At 49.4% G+C, this 24,371-nt stretch overlaps 6 protein-coding genes across 9 annotated transcripts in view; all 6 read left to right on the plus strand.

Moving 5' to 3' along the window:
- The first annotated feature begins 1,454 nt into the window (after nt 1–1,454).
- On the plus strand, nt 1,455–7,583 carry LOC121589717 (uncharacterized protein K02A2.6-like). Of its 2 annotated transcripts, XM_041908820.1 has the most exons (3): nt 1,455–2,914; nt 4,726–5,711; nt 5,781–7,583. In XM_041908820.1, exons 1-3 carry the CDS (start codon nt 1,488–1,490, stop codon nt 7,379–7,381), a joined length of 4,014 nt encoding a protein of 1,337 aa, XP_041764754.1. In that variant the 5' UTR covers nt 1,455–1,487; the 3' UTR covers nt 7,382–7,583. The 2 variants fall into 2 exon arrangements, with proteins under 2 accessions (XP_041764754.1, XP_041764753.1); XM_041908819.1 differs by having other exon boundaries at nt 4,726–7,583.
- Nucleotides 7,584–8,829: 1,246 nt separating this feature from the next.
- LOC121587851 (alpha-mannosidase 2) lies at nt 8,830–13,794 on the plus strand. Of its 2 annotated transcripts, none has more exons than XM_041905068.1 (5): nt 8,830–8,958; nt 9,295–9,476; nt 9,552–11,632; nt 11,708–12,794; nt 12,891–13,794. In XM_041905068.1, exons 2-5 carry the CDS (start codon nt 9,372–9,374, stop codon nt 13,035–13,037), a joined length of 3,420 nt encoding a protein of 1,139 aa, XP_041761002.1. In that variant the 5' UTR covers nt 8,830–8,958; nt 9,295–9,371; the 3' UTR covers nt 13,038–13,794. The 2 variants fall into 2 exon arrangements, with proteins under 2 accessions (XP_041761002.1, XP_041761001.1); XM_041905067.1 differs by having other exon boundaries at nt 9,317–9,476.
- A 468-nt stretch (nt 13,795–14,262) lies between these two features.
- On the plus strand, nt 14,263–16,975 carry LOC121590888 (ionotropic receptor 40a). Its single transcript, XM_041911025.1, has 6 exons — nt 14,263–14,332; nt 14,408–15,015; nt 15,085–15,862; nt 15,937–16,432; nt 16,498–16,757; nt 16,827–16,975. Exons 1-6 carry the CDS (start codon nt 14,263–14,265, stop codon nt 16,973–16,975), a joined length of 2,361 nt encoding a protein of 786 aa, XP_041766959.1.
- A 624-nt stretch (nt 16,976–17,599) lies between these two features.
- LOC121587853 (HSPB1-associated protein 1 homolog) lies at nt 17,600–19,233 on the plus strand. The gene is made up of 4 exons (XM_041905071.1): nt 17,600–17,675; nt 17,810–18,522; nt 18,590–18,700; nt 18,766–19,233. The coding sequence occupies exons 2-4, from the start codon at nt 17,836–17,838 to the stop codon at nt 19,147–19,149; spliced, it is 1,182 nt and encodes a 393-aa protein (XP_041761005.1). The 5' UTR covers nt 17,600–17,675; nt 17,810–17,835; the 3' UTR covers nt 19,150–19,233.
- Nucleotides 19,234–19,423: 190 nt separating this feature from the next.
- Nucleotides 19,424–22,616, plus strand: LOC121587852 (cysteine protease ATG4D). 2 transcript variants are annotated; one of them, XM_041905070.1, is made up of 5 exons: nt 19,424–19,749; nt 19,856–21,059; nt 21,123–21,452; nt 21,518–21,714; nt 21,799–22,616. In XM_041905070.1, the coding sequence occupies exons 2-5, from the start codon at nt 20,039–20,041 to the stop codon at nt 22,069–22,071; spliced, it is 1,821 nt and encodes a 606-aa protein (XP_041761004.1). In that variant the 5' UTR covers nt 19,424–19,749; nt 19,856–20,038; the 3' UTR covers nt 22,072–22,616. The 2 variants fall into 2 exon arrangements, with proteins under 2 accessions (XP_041761004.1, XP_041761003.1); XM_041905069.1 differs by having other exon boundaries at nt 19,424–21,059.
- A 174-nt stretch (nt 22,617–22,790) lies between these two features.
- The window catches only part of LOC121590285 (RNA helicase aquarius), a 39,997-nt gene continuing 38,416 nt past the window's right edge, over nt 22,791–24,371 (plus strand). The window contains exons 1-2 of the mRNA XM_041909798.1: nt 22,791–23,017; nt 23,090–23,908. Coding sequence (XP_041765732.1) covers nt 22,925–23,017; nt 23,090–23,908 — 912 coding nt within the window. The 5' untranslated portion in view covers nt 22,791–22,924. The remainder of the gene's footprint in view (nt 23,018–23,089; nt 23,909–24,371) is intronic.

The raw sequence follows: 24,371 nt of genomic DNA on the forward strand, positions 1-24,371 counted from the left end.
CATTTAATTACTGCTAAATGCACTGCTGATCGCCTTCAATTCGCCGGCGATTACAAGGCGATTAGAAGGCATTTAACGGAAATTTGCGGGTAGGGATGGCTGACAGCAAAGCTGCCGAAAAAAAGCACAATTTATTTGATATTTTGAAAAATACGTAATGAAATGGTGTGAAACTTCGTATGTGAATATCAAATAATTACACTTTCACTACAAAATTGTGTTTTGTGAAATTTTTTACCACATTTGTGCAGAATTTCACGTTTTTAGCTACCCTGCCGAAAATAGGTACACTGCCGAAAACTGGTACAGTTACCCTAAGCATGTGTAAAATGAACGAGAATCGCACCGTTCGAACAGTTCGGTAAAGTGCACGAACGAACGAGGTTCTTAACAAAAAGAACGACCAGGACTTTTGGAAGAAACTGACTACACCGAACGCGTTCGAACGTTCCGTTCAGTGTTCGACGGCACACATAAATGTGGTAATAAAACGTGCAAAATCATATTGCTTTCTCGCTCTTTCTCGCACCGTGCGAACGGGTCGTCAGAGATCAAAATGTACCCTGTTGGTGTTGAAATCGTACCCATACAACTCAATTCCTCGAACGCCGTCGAATTTGTCCAGCAGTGTTCGATACGTGTGCTGTTGGTGTGGAAATCGTATCTATACGACTGAATTCATCGAACGCGTTCGAACTGGTGTTCGATCTGTGTTCTGTTGGTGTGTAAATCGTACCTACACTACTGAATTCATCGAACGCGTTCGATCTGATCCGTTAGTGTTCGATCTGTGTTCTGTTGGTATGTACATCGTACCTACACAACTGAATTCATCGAACGCGTTCGATCTGATCCGTTAGTGTTCGATCTGTGTTCTGTTGGTGTGTAAATCGTACCTACACAACTGAATTCATCGAACGCGTTCGATCTGATCCGTTAGTGTTCGATCTGTGTTCTGTTGGTGTATAAATCGTACCTACACAACTGAATTCATCGAACGCGTTCGAACTGGCTCATTTGTGTTCGATCTGTGTTCTGTTGGTATGGACATTATACCTATACAATTCAATAGATCGAGCCCGTTCAAACGGATTAGTCATTGTTCGCGAATGAACTGAACTGAATTGATTGCGCTCATCATGTTTGTTGTGCAAGCGCGGTCTTACGCTGGGCGCAGTACGCAGCCACAGGTACTCGGTGTTGTCTGGTAACCGACAGCATCCGACGTAGCCGAAGGGTTCGTCGGTACTTCGCGCGGCGGCAAAGCGAGAGAGATCGGCTCTCTTCCATTTCGGGTGCCGTCGTAGCAGGACGTGTTTTCTACCGCGTATCGTCTTTTTATATGTGTACAATTTTTAATGTGTTAGTTTACTAAAGTTATTTTGTCGAATAAAAGCATATAGTACCAAAACACAAAAGTGGCGACGAGTTAAGTGAACCCAGTCAACTTTTTTTTAAGTGCAACAATTCCGCGAAAACGCCGTAGAATGTTAAGCCCCGAAGAGACGCCGATCACCGAGGAGCAGAGACGGCTGTCGCAGAATGGTGTCCTGAACGCAGCATTCATACAGCATCCACCACCATCGCAGAATGCGCCATCGTTGCAAACAACATCGGACATCACAATGATACAGCAAATGCTGCACCTGTTACAGCAGCAAATGGCCCAACAGCAGCAGCAAATGACACAGCAGCAGCAACTATTTTCTCAGCTTATGCAGCAACGGGAACAGCAGCAACCTACACCAGTGACCCATTATAGTGAGCTTCAACCTACCGCGAAACCCAGCAATCCGGAGCTCATCCTCGAAGCTCTTGCTGGCAATATTACCGAGTTTCATCATGATGCGGAAGCCAACATCACATTTGAGTCATGGTACGCGCGATACGATGACCTGTTCGCGCAAGATGCATCCCGTTTGGACGACGCAGCAAAAGTTCGACTCCTTGGACGAAAGTTAGGAGCAGGCGAGTATGCTCGTTTCACCAATTTCATTTTACCGCGTGCCCCCCGTGACCTTTCATTTTCAGAAATGGTGGAAAAGCTCACGGTGCTTTTTGGCAAAATGGAGTCGACCCTAAGCAAGCGGTATAAATGTTTGAGCATCACCAAATCGCGCTCCGAGGATCTTTTGTCATTTACCGGCCGAGTAAACCGCGCATGCGTCGATTTTGAATTTGCATCTATGACAGAAGAGCAATTCAAATGTCTCGTCCTGGTATGCGGATTGAAGGATGAATGTGATCGTGATATTCGTGTCAGGCTGCTTGCTAGCATGGAAGAGCGCACAGATGCAACCCTTGCGCAGCTAGCAGAAGATTGCCACCGGCTAGCACGAGTTAAAGCGGATAGTGCTATGATCGCGACCGATACGAGCGAACGTGTGCACGCGGTCCATGCGGGTGGAGATAAGCAGCCGTACCAGAGGAACGACGAGCGAAACTCCAAACCGTTTGACAGAAGCACTGGTTCCAAACCCCGTAATCCGTGTTGGCTTTGTGGTGCATTGCATTGGTCCAGGGAATGCACGTACAAGGCGCACAAGTGTCGTGATTGCGGTCGCATCGGTCATCGAGAGGGACATTGCGCTTCCTCACACCGCCGCACGAGGCATAAGAAATTTTACCAGCGACCATCCGTAGCAACCAGAGTGGTACGAGTCAACGTTTGCAGTGTCCAGCAGCACAGAAAATTTGTGACCATCCAGATCGGGAATAAATCAGCAAGGTTACAATTGGATACCGGCTCGGATATCTCGGTTATCAGCCAGCGCATGTGGAAGCAGTTGGGTAAACCATATCTGACACCAGTAACGGTAAGAGCCAAAGCAGCATCCGGTGACGTCCTCAGACTGGAAGGTGAGTTCATAGCGAACGTGTCCATTGAAAACCGTACAAAGCGAGCTACCATAATGTTGTGGATAGACGTGCCGAGCCCTGGATTCGCCGTAGCAGTTGCGCTGCTGCTGGTCGACATCCAGGAATCGACACTGCGCTCACGCACACTAATACGCCGCACTTAGCGATGCGCGCTAAGTGTGTGCAGAGCGCACCTAACGGAGCAGTGTGTAACAGGCTACCGGTCGAGCAGGGCTCCCGGTAGGGCTCACGGTGCGGCTTGTGCGCGCGGCCCCATACATCATTGTATTGTGTTTTGTATTATTTAATTCGGTTAATAAATGTGTAATAGTTCAAACATAAAAGTGGCGACGAGGATGGGATCCTCTTGCGCAAGGAGGATCCTACAGAACCCGCGGCAGCCATCGCGTTTCGTCTGGCCTTTCTGCAGCGTCAGTGCAGCGGCCATCGTGATGGCACGGTTCCCTGTGCCTTTGGATACCGCGGAACATCGGGCCGCCGCCACCGCAGACACCGTGGCCCCGGCTGCTGTCCCATCACTGGCGACCACTGCAATGGGCAGCCGGCTACACACCACCCACTGCAGCCGCATATCAAGGGCGACGGCACATTCCGCCCCGGCTCGAGCCCTGCAGCACGTCATCGGCGAAGCAGCTATCCCGCCGCAGCTCGAGCCCAGCAACACCAACAGCAACGCGCAAGTTGCTTCGGCTGCAGCACCGCAGCACGTCATCGGCGAGGTCGCATTCCCGCCGCGGCTCGAGCCCTGCAGCACGTCATCGGTGAAGCAGCAATCCCGCCGCAGCTCGAGCCCCGCATCACCAACAGCAACGCGCAAGTTGCTTCGGCTGCCGCACCTCAGCACATCATCGGCGAGGTCGCAATCCCGCCAAGGCTCGAGTCCGCCTCATCATCGGCAACCCGCAGGTTGCCTTGACTGCAGCACGGCAGCACGTCATCGGCGAGGTCGCATTCCCGCCGCGGCTCGAGCCCCGCATCACCAACGGCGACACGTAAGTCGCCTCGGCTGCAACGCAGCAGCCTCGCATCATAGGCGACGACACATTCCGCCTCACCTGCAGCAAACCCAGCACGTCCAGCCAGAGACGCCATCGCTGTGGCCGGCCATTGCTGTCGCCGGTCATGGCCCTGCCGGTGCAAGGTTTCATCGCGGCACCACCCTCACCTCCCGGCAGGCGTAGCAGCGACGCTACAACCCGAGGACGCGAACGCGGCATCATCGCCGCCGCCCCGGGACAACGGTGCACCATAGCAGACGCTCCCGAGGAAAGCGAACGCGGCATCATCGCCGCCGCCCCGGGACAACAGGTCATCATCGCAGACGCGACCCGAGGACAGCGAACGCGGCTTCATCGCCGCCGCTCCAGAAACAACAGCCGCAACCCGAGGAACGCGAACGCGGCATCATCGCCGCCGCCCGGGAACATGAGCGCAGCAGCATCACGGGCCCCACTACGTACCATCGGTCGAAGGGTGTCACCACGCTGGTATTCCGTTGTGGAATATCACCCGCGTCGGTTCGACCCTTCGGTTATTAAAAGGGGGAGATGTTGTGGATAGACGTGCCGAGCCCTGGATTCGCCGTAGCAGTTGCGCTGCTGCTGGTCGACATCCAGGAATCGACACTGCGCTCACGCACACTAATACGCCGCACTTAGCGATGCGCGCTAAGTGTGTGCAGAGCGCACCTAACGGAGGAGTGTGTAACAGGCTACCGGTCGAGCAGGGCTCCCGGTAGGGCTCACGGTGCGGCTTGTGCGCGCGGCCCCATACATCATTGTATTGTGTTTTGTATCATTTAATATGTGTAATAAAGGTGTAAATAGTTCAAACATAAAACATAAGAGTGTCCAAAATGGAGTTGGCGTTGTTGGGAGCGGACATGGTTAATCTTTTCGCCCTAGGAACGATCCCGATGGATAATTTTTGCAACAACATTAAAGAAGCAGATCCACGGTCCTGGGAGGACAAATTTCCGTCGGTATTCCATGGCACGGGGATTTGTACCAAAGCCAGCGTACATCTGCAGCTACGAAAAGATACCCGTCCAGTGTTTCGTCCCAAGCGCCCCGTTGCGTATGCAATGGAAGAGATTGTCAACAAGGAGCTCGATCGGTTGGAAGGCTTGGGCATTATATCACCTGTCGATTACTCGGATTGGGCAGCACCAGTCGTTGTGGTCAGGAAGGCTAACGGACAGATACGACTATGCGGCGATTATTCGACCGGCCTGAATGCAGCTTTACACCCGCATGAGTATCCACTTCCGTTACCACAGGATATTTTTTCTAAACTGGCTAGATGCAAAATATTTACACAACTCGATCTTTCAGATGCGTTTCTCCAGGTGGAAATAGAGACAGGATGTCGGCCATTGCTCACGATTAACACTCACCGAGGCCTTTACCACTACAATAGACTCCCCCCAGGCATCAAAGTAGCACCGGGAGCATTCCAGCAGATCATGGACAAGATGCTCGCCGGCATAAACGGAGTATCAGCCTATATGGATGACGTGATTATCGGTGGTAAAACGCAAGAAGAGCACGACATCGCCCTGGAGGAAACAATTAAACGCATACAAGACTACGGCTTTACAATACGATCAGAAAAGTGTGCGTTCAATAAGCCACAAATCCGCTATTTAGGGCATATTATAGACAGCCAAGGCCTCAGACCTGACCCGTTGAAGATCGAAGCCATTAAAAAACTGCCTCCACCGAAAGATATCTCAGGAGTACGATCGTTCATCGGTGCGGTGAACTACTATGCAAAGTTCATCCCAAGTATTAGAGATCTGCGTTACCCAATGGACAAATTGCTGCAAAATGGTAACACATTTGAATGGACACCGGAATGCCAAAAAGTGTTCGAGCGTTTCAAAACCGTTCTTTCTTCAGACCTCCTGCTCACACATTATGACCCGAAGCTTGACATTGTGGTTTCGGCCGATGCTTCATCTATTGGACTTGGGGCAACGCTTAGTCACAAATTTGCTGATGGATCTCTTAAGGTGGTGCAACACGCATCTAGAGCGCTGAGTAAGGCTGAAGAGGGTTACAGCCAAATCGATCGAGAAGGTCTCGCCATCATATTTGCTGTAACGAAATTCCATCGGATGCTATACGGTCGACATTTTACGTTGCAAACCGACCACCGGCCATTAGTGCGAATTTTTGGAAGCAAAAAGGGGATTCCAACGTATACAGCTAATCGATTGCAGAGATTCGCATTAACACTTCAGCTTTACGACATGACCATCGAATACATCCCCACTGGTTCTTTTGGCAACGCCGACGTTCTTTCTCGCCTCATACAAAACCATGCAAAACCAGAGTCGGAATACATCGTAGCAAGCATCGAATTAGAGCAGGATCTCAGGTCAGTTGTCGTAAATGCCTTACTAACATTCCCTATTCGTTTCAGAGACATTGAGCTCTACACTCAGCAAGATCCGTCGCTCCAGAAGGTTTACAAGTACGTGCGAGATGGTTGGCCTCGCGACGTAGCTTACGGAACAGATCTTGCACGGCTCTACGATAGAAGGGAATCGCTGACCAACGTGGATGGCTGCATTCTTTTTGGAGAGAGAGTAGTCATCCCGGAGAAGCTGCGCAATCGCTGTTTAAATCAACTACACCGAGGACATCCGGGAATGCAGAGGATGAAAGCGGTTGCACGTAGCTACGTATATTGGCCTAAGTTGGATGACGACATAGCACGCTATGTGGCCTCCTGCGAGGCATGTGCAGCAGCGGCAAAATCACCACCAAGGGCAACATCAATGGCGTGGCCAAAACCTTCGGCAGTTTGGAACCGAGTTCACATCGATTACGCAGGCCCTTGGGAGGGCGTTTATTTCCTGGTTGTAGTCGACGCGTATTCCAAATGGCCGGAGATCGTCAAAACTACGAGCACCACCACAACAGCCACGATTGCCATTCTAAGGAACTTGTTTGCTCGTTTCGGTATGCCTGCAACCTTAGTCAGCGACAATGGCACACAGTTCGTTAGCGGTCCGTTCAAGGAGTTTTGTCAGCATAACGGGATTGAGCATATTACTACGGCTCCCTTTCACCCACAGTCGAACGGACAGGCGGAGCGATTCGTCGATACTCTTAAACGTTCTTTGAGGAAGATCAGAACGGAGGAGAGTAAGCTAGATGAGGACTTGGAGCTTTTCCTGATGACGTATCGTTCTACACCAAATGCTCAACTCGAACAGCAGAAAAGTCCAGCGGAGGAAATGTTCGGTCGCCCGATAAGAACTGCATTGGAGCTATTGCGACCTCCTTCATCGTGTGAAGAATCATCCCCATCATCATCAATTTCATCAGTTCGCAGATTTCATCGCAGCGACACAGTTTGGGCAAAGTATTTTAGCAACAACTCGTGGAAGTGGATCCCAGGGGAGATTGTCCGCAGCTGCGGGCGTGTAATGTTCGAGATCGTTGCCGAAGATGGACGGTTGTTAAGGCGTCACGTAAATCAGCTGAGGTGACGAGTTGGTAACGGTTCATCACCAGCAGTTCAGCTACCCCTTGACGTGCTGTTGGCGGAATGGAAGGCATCCAGTCAGCCCGAGAGTGGACATCATGTACCGGCAACCCATTCTACTGATCAGTCTGCATTTGAGACATCCCAACACACTGCGGCCTCCACACCACCACAACCGCAGCAGGCCCTGGAGACCGAACATCCTATAGAAGGTACGAACCAGCAGCAGATAGGCGTGCCACGTAGGTCTTCTCGCGTTAGAAGACTCCCCCGTCGGCTTGGAGCCTATCAGCTCAATTAACAGGGAGAGATGTTGTGCAAGCGCGGTCTTACGCTGGGCGCAGTACGCAGCCACAGGTACTCGGTGTTGTCTGGTAACCGACAGCATCCGACGTAGCCGAAGGGTTCGTCGGTACTTCGCGCGGCGGCAAAGCGAGAGAGATCGGCTCTCTTCCATTTCGGGTGCCGTCGTAGCAGGACGTGTTTTCTACCGCGTATCGTCTTTTTATATGTGTACAATTTTTAATGTGTTAGTTTACTAAAGTTATTTTGTCGAATAAAAGCATATAGTACCAAAACACAAAAATGTTGATCCATATTTAAGTAGTTTTTTTTAATAGAATCCTTAAGTGTGTATAAGGCATGGGGTACAATATATGCAGGAGACATTTTTGCTCGTATTAGTTTTTTACATGCTAGTTTTTGGTCGGTTTTGCGATGCATTGTGTTGACCAGACAGCCGAGTGTTTAATGTTTTTAAATGATTGGTTTCAACCGCAGAATGAGTACTTCTTTGGCTACAGTATGCGTCTATGGTGGGTAAATGAAAAAGATAACGAGCGTTCTTTGTGAATAAAAACCTCATGAAACAAAGAACGAAAGAATCGTCGTTCGCGTTCGGTTTTTTTTTGGTGAGCGAACTAGTTCGTTCGCGTTCGGTGAAAAGAATCGTTTTGCCCATGCCTAGTTTGAAGGGAAAATCTCATTGAACTATAAAACTCAGTCAAATAATTAAATCAATCTAAATAATAAAGTGAAAATCAAATGACAAAGCTCGTACGATAAAATCGTATCCGATGGAGCATTTCAGCGGTCTTAAGCGGTCACGTGGAGCCCCGAGAAAAAGAACTTGTCACCACTGAGAAGAAAACGTACATTTTAGTCCTTCTTTGACTTAGAATGCCTAGTACAATTTTCGGATCGACACTTCAGAAAGACCTTCACCAACCGCTGAACCAAATCTTATTCTCGTGAGATGGAACTTTCATTTGGCGCATTACCACACTCCCCCCTCCTTAACACTTCTTTTTAACTGAGTTTCGAGTTTAAAACTACCGAAAACTACAGATAAAGTGTTGGTGCTCCTACCGAAATCTGCCAAAATAATCTGGCCACACTGACTGTCATTAGAATTATCAACCCACAAACAACAAAAAATAAAAACATAAAAGAGAGAGCCAGCCTCTGAATATGCTGTTTCAAACAAGCGTATGAACAACAGGAGGATACGTCCCATCTCGTCAAATAGAAGAAGAAAAAGATTCCTGCAAATTCGCCGAATTGTTTTCTTCAGAATATAAGGTGTGTTACATTCCGTCTCCGTTGTATTTTTACATTTAGTGATCATAATTTAAAGTATTGTGGTAATACGATTGCTCTTGTACGCACGGGAATATAGACGGCAGTGCAAATGCGATACAAACAAGTCGCCGGTTCAGCCAAATATAGCGATGGGCAGAACATTGCAAACAATTGAAACGACATGCATTTTGTTATCGGTGCTGGCACCAGCATTATCACTAGCACGCCAACAGTTTGTTTAAAAACGGGTTTAGAAAATTGGGCTCCTTCCTGAGTGCGCGGCCGCCTGACGCTCCAACCTGTCCACTGATAAGACGCATTTCTAATTTTACTTAGTCGTTCTTGTTGATTTCCGTAGGAACCCGATACCGGTGGACTGACTGGCAACGGGGTAGTGTTGATGACGTGCCAGCATGGTTCGGATACGACGGAAATTCGCTTTTATTTTATGCGGGGTAACGCTGTTCGTATTTCTGATCCTTTATGTAGTGCTTAATTATTCCGTTCCCGAGCGGGCTGTAAGTATAAGCTTCGTGAAAGATGTGTATAAATGTTCCTACACCGACTCCCCTCTACTCTGCCTCTACTTTCAGCGTGTGCAGGATATAACGTATCTGGAAAATAAAATAAAGCAGTTAGAAAATGGGTTGAGCAAACACCGTCAAGAGTTCGGCGACATTAGGAAGCAAATTGACACGATCCGTGGCGCAGTGGACGGCGGAGACGATGCGTATGCGGACAGCAAAATCCTCGATAAAGCACCACTGCTCGGAGATCGGGAGATGATGAAGGAATCGGTCATCAACGCTAACGGTGGTGGTGCCGGATCGTGCGCACTGCGTACGGACATCATTCCCCAGCCGGACGTGCAAATGCTGAACCTGTACGAGCAGGTGTCGTTCGAGAACATTGACGGTGGTGCTTGGAAGCAGGGATGGCCGATAAAGTATCACCCGAGCGAGTGGAATAGCCACCACAAACTGCACGTGTTTGTCGTGCCGCATAGCCACAATGATCCCGGCTGGATACAAACGTTCGACGAGTATTACGAGCGCTCGACGAAAAACATTTTCGCGAACATGCTACGGCACCTGGACGAGAATGCGGGTCTGCGGTTCATTTGGGCCGAAATAAGCTACTTCGCGCAGTGGTACGATAAGCTGGCAGCGGAGCAGAAGGACATCGTGAAGCGGTTGGTGAAGAAGCGCCAGCTGGAGTTCGTAACCGGCGGCTGGGTAATGCCGGACGAGGCAAATTCCCACTGGTACTCGATGCTGCTGCAGCTTACCGAGGGTCAGACGTGGCTGCAAACGCGCCTGAACGTGACGCCGGTGTCGAGCTGGTCGATCGATCCATTCGGCCAGTCCGCCACCATGCCGTACATACTGAAGCAGTCCGGGTTTGAGAATCTGCTCATCCAGCGCACGCACTACATTGTGAAGAAGAATTTAGCGCTCAAAAAGCAGCTCGAGTTCCGTTGGCGCCAGCTGTGGGATACGCGGGGCGACACCGATCTGTTTACGCACATGATGCCGTTCTATTCGTACGATGTGCCGCACACGTGCGGTCCCGATCCGAAGATATGCTGCCAGTTTGATTTCAAGCGGCTCCCAAGCATGGGTCTTAGTTGCCCGTGGAACGTTCCGCCGAAGCCGATCACCGATCAAAATGTGGCCGAACGGGCGGAAATGATAGTCGACCAGTGGCGTAAAAAGTCGGTACTGTATCGCACGAGAAACGTGCTGATACCGCTCGGCGATGACTTCCGGTACACCACCAGCAGCGAATGGGAGGCGCAGCGCGTGAACTTCGAGCGGCTGTTTGACTACATCAACAACGAACCGTCGCTGAACGTGGAGGCCAAGTTTGCCACACTGCAGGACTATTTCGATGCCGTGCGATCTACCAGCGGAGCGAGCGGAATGGAGCAATTCCCCTCGCTAACGGGCGATTTCTTCACGTACGCCGACGTGAATCAGGATTACTGGAGCGGTTACTTTACGTCGCGCCCGTATCACAAGCGCCAGGATCGCATTTTGCTGCACTACATCCGGTCCGCGGAGATGCTGCACGCTTGGAACGTCTGGGAGCCGGACAGCGATTGGAAGCCGCTTGCGGAACGGTTGGAGTATGCACGGCGACAGCTGTCGCTGTTTCAGCATCACGATGGAATAACCGGCACCGCGAAGGATCACGTGATGGAGGACTACGCGAAGCGCATGTCCCGGGCGATCGAGGACTGCAAGTTTGTTATGCAGCAGTCCGTGTATCGGCTGCTAACGAGGCCCTCCGTCTATCAGCCGGATCCGGCCTTTATGTACCTGTCGATCGATGACTCCCGTACGGTGAACGGATCGGACAATGTGCGACCCACCATCATACTTGGGGAGGAGCTGCCGAGCAAGCAGGTGGTGTTGCACAACTCCCTGCCGTACACGCGGTCGGAGGTGGTGGAGTTCTACGTAGCCAGCCCGTTTGTGACAGTTTTGGACGGGAATGGCGGCACGGTGCCGAGCCAGATTGCACCCGTCTGGTCGTGGCATACGCGCCCGGATAGTATCAGTCAACCACAGCCGTCCAACACCAAGTATAGGCTGCTCTTCCGAGCCAATGTTCCACCCTTGGGATTGAGTGTGTACACGATCAACTCCAAGAACAGTGCGGAAGAATCGCTGTAAGTACCCCTTAGTGAGGTAGTAGTGGATCGTGCTGTGCTGATCCGTGTCTTTATTTTCTTATTTATTACCAGCGGAGTTACGTATACGAAGGTGATCATTCTCTCGAAATCCCCGTTCACTGTCAATCTGGCGGCAGGTTACCCGGAAGATATCGATCACGCATCTCCCACAGAAATGTCGCTGCGCTTTGAAGAGGGCGGTTCAACGAGTGCCGCCTTTACCTCGAAGGGTTTGCTAAAATCGCTCACGATCGAAAACAATCAGGCGACGGTGCCGGTACATTTAGAGTTCTATCGCTACGGTATGCAGCTCAGCTCGGGCAAGAGCGGTGCGTACCTGTTCCACCCAGCCGGTAATGCGACGCTGATGACGTACGACCAGCCGATCGTGCTGGTCATGAAAGGACCGCTCGAGACGAGCATTACCACCGGTTTGCCGTTTGCCGTGCATCAAACGATTCTTCGCGACGATACCGTTGAGATCCGAAACCTGGTCGACATAGGACAGCGGGATAATACGGAAATAGTGATGCGGTTGCAAACCAACATTAACAGCGGCGCCACGTTCTACACCGATCTGAACGGTATGCAAATCATTAAGCGCAAGCGCTTCCAGAAGCTACCGATACAGGCGAACTACTACCCCGTGCCGTCCACGATGTTCATCGAAGATGACAATTATCGTCTCACGCTGCTTGGCGGTCAGCCGCTCGGCGGTTCGTCCCTGAGCTCGGGCGAGATGGAAATCATGCAAGATCGTCGGTTGACGCGTGATGATGATCGTGGGCTGGGCCAGGGCGTGCAGGACAACCTGCCAGTGCTGCATCTGTTTCGGTTGGTGCTAGAGTCGCGCGAATCCTGCACCAAACCGGACCCGGACTATCCGACCGGTTTCCTGACGCTTCCTGCCCACGCACAACTGCAAAGCCTGTTGCATCCACTGGACAAGCTAATCTACAACGAAAACGATTGGACGGGAGTACAAATGGAAGGTTTTGGATCGCGTCACGAACCACTGGAACAAGGGTTGGAGGTGGTTGCCATCCGACAGCTGTCGCACGTACACTTTGGCCGGACGTCCGGTGCATCGCCCGTCGGATTGATTGTACATCGGACCAATTTCGAAGACTGTGGCTCGGAAGCAAACATGGAAGGAATGGTACAGAGTCACGTTTCACTTGCTGCCGCAATACCTTAATTTATTGTATTTAATTTTGTTCTCTCCTTCTCTCTCTCTCTCTCTTTCTCTCAACAGCTAAACATTAAGAAACTACTTAATCTGGATGATGAACATGATATTTACTCGGCACGGTTGACGCTGCTGAAGCCGCTGGAATTGGTGCCATCGGATGACATTAGCCTCTGTCCGATGGATGCCAAAGCGTACATAGTGAAGCGATAAATCCCTTCTCCGTGCGCGAAACGTGCAACACATAGCCTCTTAAGGTTATTCAGGTTAATTAAGGTTGATAGGCGCTTAACCTAATCGTGCAATAGCAAAGAGCTACGCTCGATCGAGTACGCATAAGTAATGGAGTACGTGTGTACCCAGGGTGGATACTGCTCTCGATCTCCTCACCGATTATGATTCCTTATGTTTTTTTTGTACCCCCGCATCCCAGCAACTCTTGTACAACATTGATGTTTTTTTTAGTTGGAGAATAACGCACCTGCTTTCCCTTATTTATGTAAAGTTCACAAGGTTTTCAATTCTAGTTGTTAGAGAGGGGGGAGGGGGGGGGATCTTTAACGAACAAAGAAAAACGCGTATTTTCCATTTTCTTTGTGATCATGGGAACTTTAATGAACAAAGAAAAACACGTATTTTTCAACGAACAAAGAAAAACACGTAATTTTCATGTGTTTGTTTTTCCGTTTGTTTTATAAAACCGGATATTTTTGCGAGTGCGTGTGTGTGTGATTGTGTGTGTGTGCGATATATGTATATCATATAGATAATGTGTTGTAGGACGTGAGTTTAACAAATAAGTATGGTGGAACTTTCTGCTTGTTTTACACTTGTATCGGTCCTGACCGGAAGGCGTCGTAACAACTTAAAGATGACTACGATTCCCTTTCATCGGACTATATTCAATCGTAGTACTATGAATACACACGCGTGCACTGTAGATAATTAAATAAAGCTGTACACACTACAATCATACCTACTGTACGGTGTAAAACTGAGTTCGGATTAGTTTAACTAAAAAAAATCTTTACTGAAGAAGATATGAGAAAATTGTTTAGCTAATATGTTGTTTTACTTACCGATTTTATCTCCCTTTTACGTAATTTGTAATTCCAATAAGAATTGTTCAGGATCGGAACTTTCACGTAGGAATGTCTGTTCAACATACCTTGCTCCATAAAACGCCTTTCTTCGTAGCTTTGCGACTGAACAGAAAAGTAGGACGAATAGAAAATGATTCGTTTCATAAGCGTGATAATAATTGCAAACCACACGCGCTCGACTGATTGATGGACATGTGGATATTGTAAGCTATTTTCTTGGCACGTCGGTGGTTAATAATTCATGCTTCTTAAACGAATTCCTTCATCGCACATCTGCTAATGTGCATTATAAAAGTTCATGCAGGCTAGTGGCATGCTTGCAGAGTCGTTTCAACATGGGTGTCGGCGAGAATAGCAAGTATACCCTAGCTCTGGTGCTACTGAGGGTCGCTTTAGTATGGGGTGGTAAGCATCGTTATACGGCACTCACCTGGCATCCAAAGCATTACTTTTTAAATTTCGTAATCGCATTCTTCACAGCATTTCCAACGCAAAGAAATCTCATCGCTTTGTACGAACGGTCTAACCAGTCCGGCATGATTAGAGGCATATCCGAAATGGTGAACCTGCTGGCACCGAAATCGCTCGTAATTCTGGTGCAAAATGAGACGAAAATCGACCGTCTGGATAAACTGACGGTGATGATCCACCACCATAACATCCCGACCTGTGTCTACTACGATCTGGAAGCGTACTTCAGCTTGATTGAGGAAAATCTTAAAAAATCGCTCGAAATCACTTCGCTCATCTTCTGCCACCCGGAGGACATGCTGCAGGACATTACCGACAGGCGGTTGGCCCACCGACTCAGCCTGTTCATCTTTTATTGGGGTGCCGCCCAGCTTCCAGCCACCTTGAATCCTAACCTGCTGATGGAACCGTTCCGGGTGGCCATTATCACCAATCCACGCCGCAACATCTTTCGGATATTCTACAACCAGGCCAAACCGAATAATCGCGGGGACATGCTGAGCGTTAACTGGTTCGATGGCAATGATATGACGTTCAAGCGGGTTCCGCTGCTTCCATCACCGACGGAAGTGTACAAAAACTTTCAAGGCCGCATATTTACCATCCCGGTGATACATGTGCGTATCTATCTTGGTCTGGTAGCTGGGTAAGGTTGTGCTGAATCTCATTTCATTACACGCTTTTAGAAACCTCCGTGGCATTTCATTGTCTACGGAAATGGCAGTGCCAGCGTGGGCGACAACCAGAACAGCTCCAGCAGCGATGCAGCCGGGGGCTTCGAGCTGGAGCTGGACAAGAACGTGACGGTGGAAAGTGACGATACCTATTTCACGGTGAAAGGTGGCCGGGACCACAATCTGATGCAGCTGATTGCCGAGCGGATGAACTTTACCTTCCAGTACGTGGAGCCGCCGCAAAAGATTCAGGGCATAGCGCTCGGTTCCGAGGACAACGCTAGCTTTTCGGGAGCGCTAGGCATGCTGCAGCGCCGCGAGGTGGAGCTGTACCTTGGCGACGTGGCAGTGACCTGGGAACGGATGAAAGCGGTCGAATTTTCCTTCTTCACGCTGGCCGACTCGGCCGCCTTTGTGACACACGCACCGCGCAAGCTGAACGAAGCGTTAGCCCTGGTGCGCCCGTTTCAGATTACGGTTTGGCCACCGGTCATCATAACGATTCTGATTTCCGGCCCCATCCTGTACATAATCATTTCCACGCCCTACCGATGGAGGTCTGCGCATCGTGTGCGCGACCGGAACGCTCGCTGGCGGCCTACGAGAAGCCGCCAGCGCAAACCAGCGTTCTACAATTTGCGCTACATCGAAGAGATGAGCTACACACGCTTCAGAGCGGAGCGGGCCAGCTTGATCAACAACCATCATCATCATCATCAATCTCGCGGGCAGGACTACCCCAGTTTGGATCGATGCATTTGGTACACGATCAACGTGTATCTAAGACAATGTAAGGAACTGCTGCCATCCACGAGCCAGTTTGGGCGGAGGAACTCAATTCTTGTAATCTTTACCTTGCTTTAGCGGCAAATATCCCATTCGATGGTCATCTGGCACGGTTTTTCTCCATCTTGCTTTGGCTGTGCGCTACCTACGTGCTTGGCGATGTGTACTCTGCCCAGTTGACCTCCCAGTTGGCTCGCCCGGCACGCGAAAGTCCAATAAACACGCTCGGCCGGCTGGAGAATCGCATGAATCGGGAAGGATATCAGCTGCTGGTCGAGCGGCAGAGCGCATTCCATGCCGCGCTCGTTAACTCGACCGGCGTGCTGCAGCGGCTGTATCGGCTAACACGGCAGCGATCGGTCAACGATTCCTTCCTGGTCAAATCCGTCGAGGAAGGTATTCGGGCGCTGCAGGCCGATCCAAAGTATGCCGTGTTCGGTGGACGCGAAACGCTCTACTTCAACACCAAACGGTACGGGGCCAATCGGTTTCAGCTGAGCGAGAAGCTGTACACCCGGTATTCGGCCGTGGCCGTCCAGATTGGATGCCCCTTTCTGGACAGTTTGAACGAGGTGTACGTGTCCGGTGGTGGCCCTTAAAAAAGGTCTTAATTTTTTAAACTACCTTTACATATTCCAGCATCATGCGCTTGTTTGAGGCAGGAATCGTGGAGAAAATCACCATCGCCGAGTATGAGCAGATGTTCGGGCGCCAGAAAGGCGGCGTATCGCACGCGGAAGAGACGGTGCGCACTGTAAAATCTACCAACTCCGAATGTGACACGGACGGTACCGGAAGCGGTAAGCGCAAGACGGACTCGAACGATAAACTGCAGCCAATGAATTTGCGCATGCTGCAGGGCGCATTTCTGGTACTGGCCTGTGGCCACCTGTTGGGCGGTAAGTTTTTCACCATGGCGGTTTGAAGATTTTATTGTTAAAGAGCGATCCGGTTTGCGCAACTTGCAGGGATTTGTCTTTTCATCGAGCGGCACGTGAGAATGATCAACCGTTGTGGAGACACCCTGCGGCAGGGCTGGAGACATTTGAACCGGGTAGTCAGAAAACTGGGCCGAGGAGGGTCATTTAAAACGCAAAGTAGCTCATATTCTAAATAGTCAATACTGGGTTTATTTGTCGCAACTTAAGCAATATTGTGTACTTTCCAAGTGGTAAATAGTTTTCGTTTTATTCGTTCAACTGTGGCGAACAGTTCCACCACCTATTACAATTCGTCGAGCTCCCGTAGAAACTCCCGCTGCATGCTGACCAATCTTTCCTGCGTTTGTAATGTGGCCTGCATCATTTCGGCCATCTCTTTCCGACGCGCCTGGATAGCAAGCTCCACTTCACGGTACTGTTTGCTCGCTGGATTTGCAGACACTTCTTCCTCCAGTTTGTCCAGCTGGTCCCGATACTGCTGGAAGCAGCGTTCGGCTTCTGCTGCCGATTTTTTACGTTCATTTTCCAAGTGGCTGGTGAGAGCGTTGGTGATAACCGCCAGTGTCGTCGCGGTGCTTTCAACGCTGGGCTGCGGCTCGGTCGCTGATGGCTGTTCGGCTGGCTCGACGCCGCTCTCCGTTGTTATGCCGGTGGTTTCGAGATTTGATTCCACCTCGACTACCGTTTGTACGGTAGAGTACTGTCGAACGCGAAACTTGTGTTTCATTTTGGATGGGGGCTTTTCCTTGTTTTTAGTCCGGTTTATGAACGTTTTGACAATATTTTCCATATTTTTTCACTAGTAGGCTACTACAATTCTTCGGCAGTGCGTCGTCAAAGTGAAAATTTTGGTCTCCAACCTTCTGACAGCAAACGGTTCGTTCTGTCATGCACTTTTTCTTCTTCTTTCGTTTGCCGACAGCTGAATGTTTGTTTATCTCAATTTTCACGACGTAAACAATGTGTCCATACTCCGGCTCGTGCGTTCCCTAATTTGTTCGTCCCCAAAGAGTGCAGAACCGACAGCAACCACAGTATGGATCCTGCAAAGTTAAAACACATCATTCTGAATGTACGCCACCCGTATGTGGTGCGCAATATAGATCCCGATTGGGCCTGCTTTCGGCAATCCTTCGCCGAGTGGTGTGAAGCATTCGACCTGGCGCATCCAGATTCCGTCCCGTTCGAGGGATGTCCAGTGAAAGGCGGTAACCACCCACAGTGGGAGTGGGAGCGAACGAAGGTGAAGATGAAGATGCGCGACATTTGCACACGCACTGATACGCGCTGGAATTCGTTCAGCTATCGCAACATCGCACTGCTGCCAGAACCGTGCCGCAGAGGAATCAATTTTGCGTGTTTTGGTTTTCCAGAGGTTGAGCAGGATGTTACATTCTGGATTGGATCGGCACAAGCCCACACGCCCTGCCACTACGATACGTACGGCTGCAACGTAGTGGTGCAGGTGTTTGGCCGCAAGTCCTGGATTCTGCTGCCACCGGACGCAAAGTTAACGCCGGTGCGCGTGCCCTTCGAGGAGTCCAGCGTGTACTGTGAGGAAAACTTCTACAGTCCGGCCTCTTACGGCCCGTTTACTGCGGTGGAGGACAAGGTGTACCATGTGGTGCTGGAGCCAGGAATGGCACTGATTGTGCCGCCGAAATGGTGGAACTATGTGGAAACGCTCGAACCTGCCCTCAACTTCAACACCTGGCTGGGTTTGGTAAGGGTCGGGTCGGGGGAAAACGTACGTAGTATTCAGTTTAATTTGAATTCCCTACCACTTGCAGGAGACAGATGTGGATTCTCTAATCTCGGAATGCATAACGAAACTGTTGCTTCAGGATTTGTGCAGTGATGTCCCGGAAAAGGTGACCAGCCGTCTCATCAATCCCAATGAGGTGCAGTTATTGCAGGTGTAGTTATGAAACACAACAGGAGACTTATTTTACTCTCTTACCTTTAGGATTTACCAACAACAGAGGAAAGCGTGAGTGAATCGTATCAAATCTTAAACTATCTGCTAAACCAAAGAAGAAAAAACAAACACCAGTCTCCAAATTTGAAGCGTTATCCTTGCGAGTACCTACCTATCGAAACCTTTGGCCAATTGGTTGACGAATGCAAGCCATTTATCAAACCGGTTGAGCTGCTGGATCGATGTGATTTCAACAACCTTATTAACCGCAATCGCGCTCGAAACGATCCTTCTTATAAGGATAAAATCAGCGACGAACTAACTGTTGATGAACTGGAGCGAATAGCTAGATTGCGGAAAATGGTAAACGTGTGTTGCAAACCGGATGTGGTAAAACTTATAGAGCGCGTTTTGTTGGATGAATCTAGCTAATGACTGGACAAACCGATCGGAACGCTTAGTTTTGGGATAATATAGACTAATGTTTGTTTTAATAAAAAAAGCAAACAGCTCGTGCTTGCAGGTGTGTTCAATATGGTAATTTTTACTGATTTTTTTTAAATATTAGAGTCAAAGTTAGAATCAAAAAAGAAAAATGGTATTAATTGTTGTAATTGCGGCTTATTATTAAAAAAAAAACATCTGATTTGAAAAATATAATTCAACCTAAGCCAAATCCTATTGGATACAATATCAAAAATTTACAGAACCACCCTGTGTTGCTATGACGTTCAGCGTGAATTGGTGGTAAGTGTCAACAGTGCAAATAAAGAAGTGAAAACAACAGACTGTTTTCCGTTCTTGTACTTTTCTGTTTTATTTATCGTTCACTAGCAAACCAGGCAATCGAAAAGGGTATGCGTAACGCGTAGTTGCTCGTGCGTACAGTGTGCAGCAAATGTAGGAAAAACGGTTCCATCGGCCGAACAGTGGCATTTGGCGCAAATCTATCTGATTTCCCCGTTTTGTGAAGTGGTGGGCGCGGCGTGTGGGTGCTTCAGGAGCAGTTCAACGTTGGGGAGTTTGCCAATGGTAATTTCATGGTCATTTGTTTGCATTCCGCCACCTGATTAGAAAGCAATTGTGTCGAACTGCGGAAGGAACGTGCTGACGAGTTCGCTATCTTACTCTCGCGCAGCAGCAATTGTGAGACAACGGGGAGCAAGGTTGCGTGAAAACCCGCCCGCCACGGTGATTTCTTCTCGCACACTGCCCCAAGTGCCTTGTGTGCGTGTGCTAAAGCGTCTGCGGAAGTAGCAGCCAGAATTTGCCATCCTCACCCAACGTACCCGCGATAGAGACTGGTCGAGCGAGAAAAGCGATGAATTACGACGTGCTGTTAAGCAGGACCGGATTCAACAAGCTGTCCATAACACCGCAGCACTTCCGCAGCGTTTCCGAAGGTGACTCACGTTCCTGCGACCATCGCCCGCAGGAACGCGCGGATCGCGGCAGCGATGGGACGAAAACGCCTGGTAGGAAGATATCGCTACCACCCCATGCACACCGCCACGAATCGGTGTCCGCCTCGTGCAGTCCCATGCGAGGGGGACCCGCGGCAAACCACTCCACCGCCACCGGTGGTCCGGGCGAGGAGTTCAAGGGTAAGGTCGAGTCGAAGCTGCTGACGATGTGGAACAACATGAAGTTCGGCTGGAGCTATAAAATGAAGACAAACTTCTCCAAGGAGCAACCGCTGTGGCTGCTTGGCCGATGCTACCACCAGAAGGTAACTCCCGTAACGTCGATGGAAAGTTCGGTAGAGCTCGGCACATCGGGGCCCGACGGTCAGCTGATGGTGCTGCAGAACGTTTACTTCGCCGAACCGTCCAACTCACCGCCGGAGGAAACGGGTACGGATGCAATCGAGGACAGCAGTCCGGAAGCGATCGTCGAGGAGGAAGGAATCGATGCGTTCCGGCGCGACTTTATCTCGCGCATCTGGATGACGTACCGGCGCGAGTTTCAAACGATGGACGATTCGAACTACACCTCCGACTGCGGCTGGGGCTGCATGATACGCAGTGGACAGATGCTGCTAGCCCAGGGCCTGGTTGCACACTTTCTTGGTCGCAGCTGGCGCTGGGACGTGTCGATGTTTACCGCGTACGAGGAGAGCATACATCGGAAAGTGATCCGCTGGTTCGGTGACACCTCCTCAAAGACGAGCCCGTTCTCCATCCATACGTTGGTGGCGCTGGGGAAGGAGTCAGGTAAAAAGCCCGGCGATTGGTACGGACCTGGAGCAGTGGCACACCTGTTACGGCAAGCGGTACGCCTGGCAGCACAGGAAATAACCGATCTGGACGGGATCAACGTGTACGTTGCCCAGGATTGTGCTGGTAGGTGCGGAACGGGCGGCGTGCTGTATTCGGTTGTGTTGATGTGTTTAATTTCTGTTCCAGTTTACATACAAGACATTCTTGACGAGTGCACTGTACCGGCAACACCGGCAGGAGCACCATGGCAGAGGAAAGGTGCGCCCGGAGGCACGAACAGCTCCACCAGTACAGCCCACACCGAACAAACAGGAGCAACTTCATGCGCAGAAGGCGATGAGGACGTCCAATCTGCTCATTGGAAGTCGCTGATCTTGCTAGTACCGCTGCGTCTCGGGACGGACAAGCTGAATCCCATCTATAACGAATGCCTTAAGGCGATGCTCAGTTTGGACTATTGCATCGGCATCATAGGCGGAAGGCCGAAGCACTCACTTTACTTTGTCGGCTATCAGGGTAAGGCCACTCTATCCGTTGAGCACACATGTGCATTTCGGTTTATATGCGTATTTCTTTTGCAGAGGACAAACTCATACATCTCGATCCGCACTACTGCCAGGATATGGTTGATGTGAACCAGGACAACTTTCCAGTCGCTTCGTTTCACTGCAAATCGCCCCGTAAGATGAAGCTCAGCAAAATGGATCCCAGCTGTTGCATTGGGTTTTACTGCGAAACCAAGAAGGATTTCTACAAATTTATCGATAGTGTCAAACCGGTGCGTTAAACATTTTTAAAATTTACAGAACTTTTTACATGATTGAATTGTTTCTAACATCGACTCGTATTAACATTTCTTCAGTTCTTAATACCGGTTCAGCCGGGCAACCAAGACGCCGGATACGCAAACCCATCGTCCGGATCGTCCACCGGTTCTGTTAGCTATCCGATGTTTGTGTTCTGCCGTGGGAAGAGCAGCGAGCAACGGGCCGACTTGCCCGGGCAACAACACCAATACCCACATCCGACGGCTTACCGATCACCACCGACGGCGATACCTCAACAGGCAGCCGGTGGCAACGATGAGGACGATGAAGAGGATGAGGATGAGGCAATAGAATTCGTCATTCTATAACCGCACCTTTCTTTCGCATTCATACAGCTAAGACACGTCGGTCGGTCGATCGGATATGTGGCCAGCAGTGTAGCAGTTAACGACCTCCACAGTTCACCCTGCATGTTCTAAGTGGCAACATTCCATCCTGTACGATTGTATGTCAAGACCTAGATTGCCTATCCAAGACAGGAAATGGAGTATCGTGGAAAAATGTACTTATATTGTGATTATACCGCTTAAGACGAGTGGGCTCGTTATTCAACGACGACTATACCTAGCCTGCAGACTGGTACAACGCCGTACGTACTGTAAAGAGGGAAACTATCTGTACCATAAGTATGTTAATATTAATAATTTAGTATTGGAAGATTTTTATTTATTTCTGCAACAAAATTGTTTCGCCGCGCATCGTACCCCCGGTTAAATTTAGCAAAATGCTTCAACTATGTTTTATGGTCGTACTTATTGCATGAAAATGTGTTACCAAGCTATTGAACCGTGTAGATTTAACGTATTATTTCGTATACAATAAATAGAAAAGATCATCGTATAGAGGAAAATATTTTTCTGTTGCGCAAAGGAAATAATTGTTGAATTGTAAAATCAAAACGGTATTCAAATTTGAACTTGTGAAGCAACGTCATCCACGTTACTTTCAGAGAAAGTATTTAATTGCTTTTTAGTAGCGTCACCTTGCGGAAAATGCGAACACTTTTTAACCCGCTGTCAAACAGCGAACAGCCGTCCTGAGCGCAGTTTGTTTTGATACAGTGTTTTAGGACGCGGCGTGCAGTGTTTCGTTTCTATTTCAGCCGGCCGGTACATTAATTAGTGTGGTTTTGCTACAGTTTTACATCGCATACTGGTCACGATGGCACCGCAAGATGACAATCAAACTCAGGAAAAACCTGTTCTCAAGGGTGCGATTACCATTTCGCAAATAAACGCGGACGAAATAACCTTCGTAAGTAAACAACATCTTGGTCGGTTTTTGGTATTGCAATTTTTGTGACACGTTGTTTTTATGTGTTTCTAGCTTGCCAATCGGTTCTGGGCGCCTGATACAGCAAACGCTCACGAAGCATTTAATTCGCAAATCATCGAAGACATCTACCGGAAGGAAATATGCGATTCGCGTCATTCGCTGCGCCGGATCATGATGCTCGAGTTTAGCCAGTATCTGGAGAACTACCTGTGGCCCAACTTTGACGGTGAGCGTGCGACTCGTGCTCATCTGATGTCGATAGTGGCGATGGTGAATGAAAAGTTTCGCGAAAAGGTGGAAGTGTGGAAAGTGTTTGAAACGAGCAGTGAGCTGTTTGCGAAATTCTTCCAGCGCGTGCTGGAGGCGTGCATCGAAGACCGCCCCGTGACGCCGGCGGTTATGCGTGAGCAGACGGCATTGCTTGTGTTTTTGAACCATTGCTTCAACAGCATGGAGGTGGAAATCTGCCGCGACCAGGCAAAGCGGCTCGTTTCGCTCGCCATGTGGTCCTGTCTGCAGCCGAAAAGGCGCGAACAGGAACTGACCCAGATACCGCAGTGGCGCAAGTTCTGGAAGAAGCTACAGAAACGCGAAGATTCGGAGCAGAAAGAGAAGCTCAGCTGGGAGCGGCACTTTTTGCAAAACCTCATGATCAAGTTTATACGCATTCTCGATACCATTCCGGAAGCTGGGCCAGTGTGTGACGAAACGGTGCGTTACTGTGAAAGGTTTGTAGAGTTTTTGATCGACCTGGAAGCGCTGCTGCCGACGAGACGATTTTTCAACACCGTCATGGACGACTGTCACGTCGTCGTGCGGTGTTCGCTGTCCTCGTTGGTCCGCCGTGAGGAAGGCAATCTGTTTGCTCAGGTGAGTCACTTTTCTTGATTGTACTTTGCAACTGAAGAGAACATTGGAGACGAAGAAGGGTTCGTTTTGTTTGGAAAATAAGCAATAACATTGCATGATTTGTTTATCGAATGTTGAGCTAACCGGACTTTCGTATGCAAGAATCATAGACCTTTCTTGAGATTCTGCGCCTTTGGTTATTTTTAATGTATGGGAGAAAAAAAGCAAAACAACAAACCCCTTGATTTGTTGGTGTAAAAAATGTACATGCCTCGGGATCGGTTTGGCGTGTTTTTTTTTTTTTGCAAAAAATATACCAAAAGATAAACAATATTGTTTATGTTAACAATGTTGGCCGTCGTTCTTGGAGGCAGTTTATGCAATGCAGCATATTTTGTTGAACCGCTCATAAACTGGATTGGGTTAGGTAGGACAATTTTTCCTATGAATTGTTAAAAAAATGATTTTGTGTTTGATCCCAGCG

Source organism: Anopheles merus, chromosome 2R (genome assembly GCF_017562075.2).
Source record: "Anopheles merus strain MAF chromosome 2R, AmerM5.1, whole genome shotgun sequence".
Lineage (NCBI taxonomy): Eukaryota > Metazoa > Arthropoda > Insecta > Diptera > Culicidae > Anopheles > Anopheles merus.